At 48.8% G+C, this 12,408-nt stretch overlaps 1 protein-coding gene across 1 annotated transcript; it reads right to left on the bottom strand.

The window, feature by feature from the left end:
• Positions 1-1,501: 1,501 nt before the first annotated feature.
• On the bottom strand, positions 1,502-11,045 carry DAZAP1 (DAZ associated protein 1). The gene is made up of 6 exons (XM_009083205.1): positions 10,965-11,045; positions 7,669-7,822; positions 6,283-6,312; positions 5,715-5,855; positions 4,717-4,899; positions 1,502-2,478 (listed from the first exon to the last, which is right to left on the bottom strand). The coding sequence occupies exons 1-6, from the start codon at positions 10,992-10,994 to the stop codon at positions 2,306-2,308; spliced, it is 711 nt and encodes a 236-aa protein (XP_009081453.1). The 5' UTR covers positions 10,995-11,045; the 3' UTR covers positions 1,502-2,305.
• Positions 11,046-12,408: the final 1,363 nt, after the last annotated feature.

Below are 12,408 nucleotides of genomic sequence, written 5' to 3'. Positions count from 1 at the left end.
GGCGGCTCCGCCCACACTGCCTTAAAGGGACCGCGACCGGGACCGGGACCGCCACCTCCTCACCTCATCCCACAAGGAGCCGGAGCTCGAGGTCCAGCTGGAACTGCTCCTTCCTGCTGGCCCAAGGTGGGACCCAAGGGGTGGGTCAGTCACCTCGATGACCTGGACATTGCCACCACACCTGGCCAGCTCTGCCTTCCCACAGCTCTTCCAGCTCCACTGGCAAGCAGAGGGTTGAAGTAAGGACACTCCAGGTGTGGCTCATCTCTGCACAGATCAATCCGGTTTGTCCCTGGGCAGAGTGGAGCTTCCAGCAGATCTAACCTACAGGGAACCTGGGAGAGCTGGTTGTGTGCAGAAGGGATCGAAACCCTTTTGTCCCAGAAGAGCTCAAAGGCAATGGAGCAGCAGTGACATTGGGTCTCCTCCATCCTGCGTCCTTGCAGCTCTGTGGTGGCGTGTTGTGCCAATTCCATGGTCTTTCACACAGCCCAAAGCTCACCAAGGGAGTCAAAGTGGTCATGGAAGTGACATCGGCAGGAACACAATGTGACTTGAGCAGCTCATGGATGTGAACTCATGGAGTCCGAAGCAGAGCCAGGGGGATCCCAGCCCAGAGGATTTGCAGAGCAGAACTGGTTCAACCTAAGCAAACCACGAAACACTCTGAACTGATCCAAGTCCTCCCCAGAGCAACAGTGACCTCCACACCATGGACACATCCCAACACATCCAAATTTCACACTGTGCTGAGCAATGGCCCCTCCACCCCTGCAGAGTCTAGCCTTGCATCAGCGCACTGTGAGGAGCTGAGCCTCGTTAGCAGTGATTAATACCAGCAGAGGCCTAATGAGCACAGACACAGCCCCTGGAGGAGGTTCCATGGGCAGGACTTGGGGCTGCCTTGAGCCAAGGGCCAAGTTCCACCTCAGCCAATTCCATTCCCAAGGATGTAACTCCACATTTCAGAGCAAACCCCTGGGGTGATATTCCAGAAGATCCAGAGCAAAGTCATGGATCCTCATTCATGCCAAAGACACTGACAAATCCATCAATTACCTGTTTTCTCCCCAGTGCCCTGAAGCCTCTAGGTCAGGTGAAGAGCAGCACTCAATGTCATTGCCACCAACACCACAGGGATAGGTAAACAGGTTTAGGAGCCCTTCACCAGGATGTATCCAACCCAGGCTGGTGCCCTTCACTGGGATGGGTCCAACTCAGGCTGATGCCCTTCACCAGGATGGATTCAATCCAGGTTGGGAGCCCTTCACCAGGTCAGGCCAGGTCAGATCCAATCCAGATGGGTCCAAGGACAGCCGTGCTGGCTCCTTAGGCCCTGGCTGTGCCACCCTGCAGGGTGGACACAGCTGGTGTGACAGCACAGGGAGGCACAGCAGAGCTGTACCCTGAGGAAGATGAATCCAAGGCTGTCACTGGACTCCTCAGGAAGCCCCAAACTCCCAAGCCAAAGTCAAGACAGAAGAATGGAGACAGGTGGGTGTTTCTAATCCAAAGGTTCTTGTCTTTATTCAAACCAGGGGTTGGCACTGTTCTGTGCCCAACGCACGGAAACCTTTAGCCTGAGGGAAATCTACATCTCACAAGGCCTCGTGTCCCCCCGACACCCTGTGGGGTGGGAGCAGCCCCGACCCGGCGCTGCGCTCCCAAGTGAATCCGTGCGTCTGCCTGCCCCTTCCCAGCCCTGTCCCCCAGGAACAACAAAATACACTCAGTAGATTCCTGTGAGCTCCCAGAGTTTCAGCCCCCACGGCCCCAGCGCCGGGGAAGGAGGGCAGGGGGGTGGAGCTCTGCCCCCCCTGCCCCAGCGCCCACGGAACCCTGTTTAAATTAAAAAATAAGCCAGCATACATAGTAGAAAATTTCTCTTAAAAATTTCACAATCTGTAAATGCATATATTTTTGTTTTTCTTTTTTAAACATAAAAGTTTACAATATACGGTAAAACAAAAGGCTCAGGAAAAAAATAATCTCAAAAAAAAGAAACCTGAAGTTTTGAATTAAAGCTGAAGACATTTTTTTTTTAAACCCTGTAAGTTTGAACCAGTGACATTTTCTTTATTTGTGCTGATGGGTTAGAGAAAGGAAAAAATCTTTAAAAACTGCAGTCCAAACACCCACAGCGTTTGCCTCCAGAAGCCATCTGCGCCCCCACCCCCCCAAAAAATGGTTGTTAGGTTTTGCTTCCATCAAGTATGTGATTGTCACGAGTTCACAAGTCTGGGATCCCGGGGTTCAGCTGCTCCCAGTGGTCCCCTGGGCAGCACTCCCTGCCTGCCAGCCCAGGCTAGCGCCGGTAGGGATGGAATCCTTGCACGTTGTGGTTCTGTCCCCGGCCAAAGCAACTGCCACCAGCTGGGGGGCCGCTGGAGGGCTGCACCGAGGGGCCTCCATAGGGAGGGGGCTGCTGGCTGGGGTCAGAGAATCCTTGCCCAAACCCACTCAAGTCTTGTCCATACCCTGGGGAGAAGGAGAAAGACACAGTCAGTTTCCAGGGGCAGCCACAGGCGCAATTCCACCCCTCCCGCCGCGCTTGGCCATGGGAACCAACACCTTGGAGAAACAGCTGCTCCTGGTTCCACAGGATTTACCTTCTAGAGGAGCTCAAGCACACAGTGTGCAGAGATGGGATGATCCCAGTTTGGGGTGACCCCATCCAGGCTGTCAGTCCCACTGTCACTGTGGCTGCCCTGAGGTTGGAGGTGGCTCCAGGTGCTGCCAGTTCTGAGCAGTTTCATTTTGGGTTGGGTGTTGTATTGGTTAAAAGCTGTCAGGGCCAGCAGGGACAGGGATGTAGCAGGAGTTTCTCTCTGGAACCTCAACAGTGCCCCAGACTGACTGCAGTTCCCAGACTCTGGCTCTGTACACTTGCCTTTGCCAACTTTTGCAACAAAAACCTTCCTTCACTAGACACACAATCCTGAATTCCCATTCAGAACACAGTAATGCTGCCTGAATTCACTCTAATTAACAAATCCACCTCTCTTTCAAGGAATACTCAATTCCAATGTGAACTGAAACAGGAAGCAAAGCAGAACCCAGAAGTCATGACAACTGTGCCTGTTACATTTCACATAGAGCCCTCGGCCCAAAGCTGCCCCTGAAGAACCAACACCTTCCCCAAAAACTGAAGTGGATTTGTTCCAAGACAAAGCTGCATTTTCAAAACCTGCTGCTGCTGTAGATAGTTGGGAACACTTCCTGGCTAATGAGATCCATAAGGAATTCCAAATCTCTTCTGCCATGTCCCCTACACCTGCCCTGAGCATCTAAGCTTGAGAATCTCTGAGCCTGGACAGGTGCTGTCTCAACTAATGTTTAAGCTAAGACACCTGCAAGTTAATATTAATCTTGTTCCTCCCCAGTCTGAGGAACTGCACCCTTGTCCTGTCCTGCCACAGGGACTGTTCCCACTGCTCCATGGACCACAGGCTTAGAGTGAGCAGGATTTGGGGATAGGGAGAAAAGCAGGGTGAAAATGAAGGACTGGCTGCAGTCCCTGCTTCCAATATGAAACACAATTAGCTGTAAAGTGAGAACACTGAGAAATTGAGAAATTTAATTCAAACTCCCAGAATTAAATAGGACTCTTAATCCTACCAGTGGCACCAGTGCCAGTCCTGCTCTGAAGATGCCATTAAGGCTAATTACCAAGAGCATTTCTGCAGCGCTGCCTCTCTCTGTGCAGGCTTAAAGCAAGTTTAACTCTCTTAATCCCAAAGTCTCTTAGCACATCTTCAATATTTCAATTTCCAGCTCTGCCTGTCCCTCAGGACTCGTTCCCACTCCTGAGCATTCAAGACACAGCTACCACAGGCTCCTGCAGCTCAGAGGCGCCTCCTGGCACTTGTTCAGACACAGATAAGCAGCCATCAATTGTTTGCCAAGGGGTGAGGCTGGGAGTGGAAAAACACCAACCCTGAGATGTTCTCCCTGCACACTGCAGTGTTACGTGGTGCAAACCACAAGCTCGCACAGGGCTCGAGGTGCTCAGCACAAAGGAAACCACAGCACACACCTGCACAGACACTGCTCACACACTGCCTGCCCTGAGCCCTGCTGCAGCCCCTCTGCTCTCCCAGGGCTGTGCCAGCTGTGTGGTTGGACTGTGTGGCTCAGGAATCCAAGCTAGGATCACCAGGGTAAGCCTGGCCAGGCAGCAGCCTGGGAGGAACAGCAGCATCAGCCACACTCCAGCTGTGGGTGTCCACCCAGGAGCTGCGAGAGGGAAAAGCTGCTCTACCCCCACACAAACCCCAAATCTAAGTCCCGTTCCTGCCTCTCCCTCCCTTAAAACAGCCTCTGCAAGGAGCATCAGGGATTCTCCCCACTGGCTGTGAAAAGGCAGGACCTGCCCAAGTCTCCTCACAAGTCTGTCACACGAACAGCTCACTCCAACCTTGAAGGAAACTATTTACCTACAGATTTGGGGAAGAGTGGAAAGCAGGAGCTCCCCTTGCAGTGCACAAGTCTCTGGAGATTCTCTCACAGCACAAGTGACATTCTAGAGTTGACTAAGAAAATTCCCTCTGGCTAGTAAACTGCATGATTTCAGGATAGCTTGAGCTGGTGGGAGCATTCCCGCCTGGAGAAGTGCCTTCAGGATCAGTAAACTGTCTCAACACTGACTCTCTACCCAGGACTAACAGGAAAGGGCAGAAAGCTGGAGCCCAGTGGATCTGACACACAGTTACTCACCAAACTGACTATAAGGGAATTCTGGCTGAGCAGTTGGGGGTTTGCTCATGTCCTGAGTTGCCTGAGATGGTGGTGGTGGTGGAGGAAAAGCGAGTGGTGCTGGCCCTGGAGTGGCAGGTGGAGGGGGAACTCCAGGTGGGGCAAACTGGTCAGGTGGAGGAGGTGGAGCACCATAACCAAAACCTGGAACATGAGGAAAGCATAAAACACATGTGAAAAGACACAGGAAAACAAACCCCAATGTCCTGCTTGGTTTTAGAGCATGACGTAAGCTTTACAAAGCACTTCTAAGTCTATTAAAACCAAACTGGCTGTACAGTGGTTCACTCCTACATGCTGGTAACCACTACAGCTCAAAAATCACAGCAAGTTACCCGCACAGGTATGACAAATGTCACCCCAAAGGAATCCTGCAGCAACCAGCACAGAGAAAGGGATAAAGCAGAACTGGGGACCAAACTGTGCTCACGCATGTAAGAAATGAGGAGGAAGCTGTATTATCCAAGATCTTAGGAGGAAAAAGGAACTGCAGATAACAACCAGATGCTATTTTCCACTTTTTCCAAACCAGGTTTGTGCCCAGATCTTTCACAAGGTGCACTGGGGGGTAGGTGCTAGAATCCTATTTGTATGTCCAATGCCAGTTGTGCCGTTAATTACTTAAGCTCCTCCAAAAATCCCTGTCTGTCTGGCCCAGGTGACCAGCACTGAGCTCTAAGTTTTCCCTCAGATGTTGTAACAGAGGTACAAAATACATTTACATTGGTTTAGCAACACAGATTTAAACTAGAGAACATAAATGAATATTGGTTCCCAGCAAAAACATAATCCAACTCACCAGCAAGAATAATGATACAGTTAATTATAGCTCAGAATATATAATCTGGGAAAAATAATTAAGGATAGGTGAAACACAAGAGAAACATTCAAATCCAGAGACCGAGGAGGAAAAGCTGAATTTGGTGCTGGATGTACTCCAGGTCCTGCAGGTCACTTACTAAATGGTGGAGGGGTGCCATAGCCCTGTGGAAATCCTTGTGGAGGTGGGAATCCCCCAGGAGGCGTGGAGACTATGTATGAGGTAAATGGTGGTGGGGGAGGAGGAGCTCCTCTGCCTGGAGGAGGGGGTCCATATCCACCTGGAAAAGTAAGAGAGACCAAGAAGCTGGAGCAGGTAATCCCAAGGAGCTGCTGCTGGATTCAGCTTCCTCTAGATGGGGCAAGGCTCTGGAATGATTACACACACAGGCTCAGCCTTCTCTGAATCCTCCCTTTGGGAAGTATTTGTCCTCCAAGTATCTCCACTGTAAACAACTGCAGTTTAGCACGTAATCCCCTGATAACAAATTAATATGGCTGAACAGCAAGATGTGTGTCAGCTCCCATTACTGAGCTGCTAAGAATCCACTGTCTTCCCCTTCCTTCTTTCAGGACAAATTCACTCAAGCCATTAAATGTAGGTTAAATCCCACAGAAATCCCCAAATCCCTGTGAGTGCTGAAAGAAGCTGTGCCCGTGCTCAGGGGGAGCTTTGCTTTCAGAATTGGTCCCATATAATGTACTTACCAATTGCCTGTCCAGCTGGCACCCACATCCCTGCAACAGAGCAAAGACAGAGCCTCAGACATCCCTGGAGCTGCACACCACAGAGCAGGGAGGATGCAGGAGGAGGGATCTGGCTCTGGGACAGACTGGGTATCTTCCCAGTGTCCCTTACACATCTATTTTTACAGTCCAAGCAATATTCTGTGGCTATTTCTGAATGCGCAGTTCTGGAGAGACACTGAATCATTCAGCAAACGTTGCTCAGAAGAGACAGCAGTTCCCAAACCCAAATCACATGGAGCATTTGAGAGCTGCCACATACCAAGAGCAGGAAGCTGTAGTACTACAGAGACCAAACCCCTGGAGAATCCCAGCAGACACATCCAAAAGCATGTTTAATTCACTACCAGGTTTATTCCAGTTGTTTTGGAACTACACAAACACCTTCCCTACCCGCTGCAGAGCAAAGATTGAAAGATAAATATGTTTGTCCCTGACATTAATCTTTCCGGGAGATCAGAGATCATTTTCCCTACTAATCACATGGAAAATCAAAGTTTCTCTAGTTGCAGATTTGCACAACCCTCAGTTGCAGCTTGAGTCAATCAGCAAGCACTGTGGGGACACAGCAATCCTTGTGCAATCCCCGTGGGAGGTCACATCCATCAGGGCAGGGATGGAGCAGCCACGCTCCCTCCAGCCCCCAGGTGCAAGAGCTGCTCTGTCACAGCAACTGAATTATCCCGCTGGATTTCTCCAGAAGTTATCAGAATTGTCTCTGGATGAACTCAGCACACTTCTCCTGCCCTCAGACTATTGGGGGACTGCAGCCATCAAACCCAAACCTGTGGCTGCTCCTCCACCCCAGAGGGTTCCAGCAGAACAAGGATGTGCAGGAGGAGCTCCGTGCACCCCTGCCAGCCCCAGAGCTGCCTAGGAACTTGCCAGGCTACACTAAGCAATGAAATCCCAAGACAAGACCAGCTGGTTTATCCCTCAGCCCTTCAAATCTCACTTATAACTCCCTTTGAAACTGCCTGACCCTTGAAAACCAACATTTAACCCAATTTGCCACTGGGGTTTCACAGAGTCCTCACTCCCACAGCTGGAGTCACACCTGGAGCCTGTCCAACACCTCTGTGTCTCCCCAAACCATGGGGATTCCATGTGGAGAGAGGCAGATCCAAATGGAACACACCTAGGGCAGATACCAGACCCAGCACAAGCCACTGCTTCCCTATGCAACAGACTTTTGGGAAAGGCAGTGAAGGAATCACCTCAGCAGCCTCGGGAAGGGCTGATGTGTGGAATTCTAGTCCTATCAATAATCCAGCAGGGAAATCCACCGGAGAATGCCACCACTTGCCAGAAAGCCAAAGGCCAGGCCCTGTGGCAGGGGGGCAGTACCTTGTGGGCCGTATCCCTGCTGCCAGGTCGGAGGGGGCTGTCCTGCCCAGCCGTTGGCAGCACTTGGCATGATCCTGCTTCCCCACTGGCTGGCTCCTGGTGGCCCTGGCGTCTGGCTCTTGCTGTCCCGAGGCTCAGCACGTTTCACCTCCACCTAAACAAACAGAGGCAGCACTCAGGAGAGGAGGGAGGTCTTGCACCCCTTCCCCTCACACACACCCGCAGTTACACTTAAGACTACACTTAGCATCTTATGACTTATGTCTAAAGACTTAATCATTAACTTAAGGCCAGTAATTTACAATGTTTCTCAGGTACAGTGTAGGTGATGGTAAGGCATTACAAGTCCTACTGTCGAGGGATTCCGAGTAAAACATCCTACAGATCACTTCAGTGGTCTTTGTTTAACCTTAAAACAGCAGTACCCTCTTACAGCAGCTCTGCACTGGGCAAAGCAGCATCTGGTCCACTTGTGACTGGTTGGGTGGTCAAGGCAGGAGGTAAAGGTGATGTTTTCAGGTAAAAAAAAATCACAATTTGTGTGAAGAGGCTGCTCTGAAAAAGGGTACTAATGCTTTAACCAACACATTTGGGGTCTTTTGGAAGTAACAGTTTATCCCACACCAGCTAACTGCAATTTCAGCTCTGTTCATACCTGAGAAACACACTTTTTGGTTGTGGTTTTTGTGGTGGTTTTTTTGTGTTGATTTTTTTTTTAAAAAAACTTAAGATTGTATTAAAATGTCTAATGGAAGATAAAGACTTACCTTCCCCAGGCTAACGCTTAAAGAATCTCAATTAACTCAAACAATGTCAGAGGGAATGGATGTGATAAGAGAATCTTACATTACATCTAACAAAAAAAGTAAACAAACATGCAAGTAATAAAAATGGACAGTTGAGTCAATAAGAAGCAAATCTTCATACTGTGTTAAGTCAGTGACAAAACCTCTCCTGTTTTAAATATTAGTAAGCCACACTTATTTCATTCCAAGATAAAATGTCTCAGTGTTCCCAGCCATGGAATAAGTGCATTTGACCTACTTAAAATAAGCTGCACATTCAACATAAACCTCTCAAAAAAAAAAAAACCAGTTGTGATTTAAACCCTCTCAGCTCCAGCCCAGGCTGGTTTTTATGCCGTGATTAATTTTAATGGGTGCCAGAGTACAAAGGAAATAAATCTCACTCATCAATGGGCCTGAGTAGTATGGAAAAGAAAGGATTCAGAATTCCTCCTGCCATGTCTTAAAAGCCACTCATGTGGGAGAACAAACAGGAAACAGGCAAGAGGCAAGGACAAAGCCCCTCTGCCCCCCCCCTCACCCATGCCCCAAGGACACGAGACATGACAGTAACCAAACCTCTGTCAGCTCAAGGCCCTTCCAGAGAGGGACCAGGGGAATTTTTCAAAGGACTCAAATTAATGAGTCTTAACACATTTGCCTTGGGGGAATTCAGTTATTGCTTACAAAAGCAGAGTCCTTCTTGCAATTTTAATTTCTCCCCCTTTCAACAACATATGGATTCGTTTCTGCAATACCTTCTTAATTACCAAAAAGCCTGAGATACCATTTTTAAAGCAGGCATGATTAGGCAGTGGAGGGAAGCAGGGAGCTGGAGCTCATTAATCCTCCTGGAAGAAACCCATTAATTTTTCAGGGCACATTTGGAACTGCCGAAGTGAGGAGTGAAAATTCCCTGTGCACTAGGGAGGTTTTGGATTCCACACCTGCTTAAAGCCCAGGTTACCTCAAGAAACGAGGCAGCTCCATTGCCCTGAGATGAAAATCCCTGAATTCTGCTCTTCATGTCATTGGAAGAGGAAAAAGGGGCAAAAACAGAGTATTTCAGTTTGGAATTGGGTTGGTTTGGGAAGCATTGAGAACTCACTGATGTGTTCCATACAGGAGGCCCACACCGGGCTCTCCACCCTCTCCCAGAACCCTCACGGATGTGTATCCTTTGTTTCCATTCTATCAGCTCCTGTTTCAGTGGCTCATTGAAGGCAATTCCAAGGACAGATCAGGGAATGTTTGTAGGATACAGGTAAGTCATACACATACCAATGGGAATTCACTGTTCACACCTGGGAGTACACAACTGCTCACAGGAGGCAAATTCCATGAGCTAAAGACATGCCCTGATGTTCTGGATCAAACAAGTACATTCCTTTGTATCCATGACCAGGAAATCCCCCACCCTTGAACCCCAAAGCAAGTTCACAGGAATTAAAGGCATCATACACTGCATAGCTGACCAAACCTCCACTGCACTGCAGGATGTGCCCCTGCTGGATAGGGAAAAACTTGTGATGTATCAGCATATGGAAAAGGCTTTAAAAGACAATTAAAAAAAAAAAAATCATACAGTGCGATAATTTCAGGAATCTTCTGTGTCCCCTTGAATCTCCTCAGCTAAGTTTAGCAGTTTTAACACTTACTTTCAAATTAGATCTACTTCAAGGGCTTAAATTTACGAGAATTCCTGTGGTTCACTTTCTTCTTTCCTCTCTAAACTTGGGTGTCCTGCAACAATGTACTTGGCTTTTAGGTTTGGGTTTTTTTCCACAGGTAGAAGCATGTTCCTTGCTGAGTAACATCAAAGGAGCCTACAAAATTCCTCCCTATCCCAGAGCCGTTTTCTGACAACACAGTATGAAGATGAAACAACCAGAGGTCACTTAACTGCATTGTGGTTAAATACTATATAGAGTACGTGGGTTGGTATCAAAGTTCCACAGTAAGTGACCCAATTTTTTAAAAAACCAATCCTTCAGGATGTTTTTGTGTTCCTTTTTCTTTTGCAGTTTCAGATTAGGCAAAGGAGATTGTCTCACACCACCTTAAAATTGGAGTATCGAGTACACATCTGAAGGAGTGGTAACTTAAACCAAGCCCTGAACAACTGGGATTTCACTGGGATTCGGATTTAAACAGCTGGAAATCGGCTATTTCTCTCCTTGCCCCACAGCGGTGCTCAAACCAAGGCACTGAGCACCAATGTGAGCTCTGCTCAGCCACAGCAACCCCCAGGTCTGTGCACACAAGGCCTCACCCACTCCATAGGAACCCACAGCCTAAATTCTCAGGCTCCCATGACCTTCCTCCCTCCCTCGGGCTAATTCTCATCTCACCTGTGTCAGCAAACTCAGGCCTTGCCCACCTCCATGGACAAAGCCTTTAATTTGGACCTCAGAGCTCTCCCACCTGTGATTAGGTTTTCTGCCCAGTGAAATTTCTCGTTGCCCAAGACTTGGTTCTGTCTTAAGGTAAAATAAAACTACAACTACACACTTTTTTGCCCATGATGTCGTGAAAATGCATGTTGACAGCCTGGTCCACTGATTGTTCGTCCTCGAAAGTAATAAATCCAAAACCTAGCCAACGACGAAGAGTGAATCAAGGTAGCAGGGTGTTGTGACACAAAACAGGATGATGAACAGTATTAGGGGTGGACCAAGGGTTCAAGCAGGGGTTTCAGATAACGACACTTGTGTTCAATTGGCAAAACCTCGGAGCAAATTGCAATGGATACTTCCTGTGAGGAGGCAGCCAGGGCCTCGTCTGGGCTCGCATGCAATCCCAACTGAGCTCCTTAACTGCTCTTAATTTGATTTAATTCCTCATCCACCTACCAGGAAATGGAAAAAAAATGCGCTAAAACCAAAATACCTGTGGGACAGCAGGTTAAAAGTCAAGCAACTTTGCTGCTCCTCTCTGATCCAGCCTAGTTTCCCGAGGAGAACCTACGGTATCCCTGTTCCCCAAAGCTGCAAAGCAACTTCCTCCCTTCCCTCAGCCCAGCTGCCAGCTAGGGAATATTTTCCGTGGAAAATAAGAAAGTTGGTTTTGAAATGTAGCTGTTAAAGCATGAATAATTTTACCACTCCATGGATGAATGAGAAGCTGCAGAAACTAACAACCTAGATCAGAGGTTCTCGAGTTTTCCACACCTTGGACAAAGCACAGGACAGGTGTTACTCCCTTTCCTGCAGAGCTGTTGGTGCAGAACATGGTGGTGCTGCCACATCCCTTCAGCTGTTTTATTTCTTGTACTTCCTGCTGTTTTTTCTCTTGAAAATCTCCTTTTCAGCCCTTCTTTTTTCTTTTTAGCCCAAACCATCGCTATGAACTGCCCCAGCTCCCCACGGGCGGCTCATCCCCTTTCCCCTGACCACAGCCCTTGCTGGGGGCAGCTCAGCTGGATCCAGCAGCTGGAGAAGACTCTGGCAAGGAGGACAAGCCCCAGGCAGGGCTGATCCCTTTCTGAGGTCACTCAGAGAACCACTGCATGTAGGTTGTAGCTGCTGGTACAGCCGAGAGAGTGGCAAAATCGTGGTTAATCCCCCAGGCCACGGCGGCTGCTTCATGCCAGCACCCAGTGCCGTGGGCCAGCCCAGCCCAGGACAAGGAGGGACACATGCAGAACAGGAGCTGTGCCATTCTTTGGATTAGCTATGGGGAGAGCAGTCAGAATTAGAGAGGAAACTGGAGGTGCAGCGTCGGAAGCGCATGGAACATGGATGCGGTTCTGCTTTTCTGAAACCCAAGATTTCCCCCTTGGTTTGCGTTTTGCTTTGCAGCTAGTGCTGACAGCAGCCAAATCTTGCTCTAAAGCGTTACAGAATACAGGATCTAGCACAAGAAAAGTCTCTCCACGCTTATCCAACTGCGTTGGGTAAGCCCAAAGAGGCCTAGTGTAGAGAAAGTTTATATATATATATATATATAAAATACA

Source organism: Acanthisitta chloris, unplaced genomic scaffold, assembly GCF_000695815.1.
Source record: "Acanthisitta chloris isolate BGI_N310 unplaced genomic scaffold, ASM69581v1 Scaffold44239, whole genome shotgun sequence".
Classification (NCBI taxonomy): domain Eukaryota; kingdom Metazoa; phylum Chordata; class Aves; order Passeriformes; family Acanthisittidae; genus Acanthisitta; species Acanthisitta chloris.
This window is presented reverse-complemented; position numbering and strand designations above follow the sequence as displayed.

Bases quoted from the DNA above. Each gene is read 5' to 3' on its own strand.
- DAZAP1 (XM_009083205.1), bottom strand. From the start codon at position 10,994: ATGCATTTTCACGACATCATGGGCAAAAAA. The intron at 6,313-7,668 runs GTACTGCCCCCC...GCTCTGTTGCAG, and splicing joins GCAGGGATACGGCCCACAAG to GGATGTGGGTGCCAGCTGGA. The intron at 2,479-4,716 runs GTGAGTAACTGT...CCTTCTCCCCAG, and splicing joins ATTCCCTTATAGTCAGTTTG to GGTATGGACAAGACTTGAGT.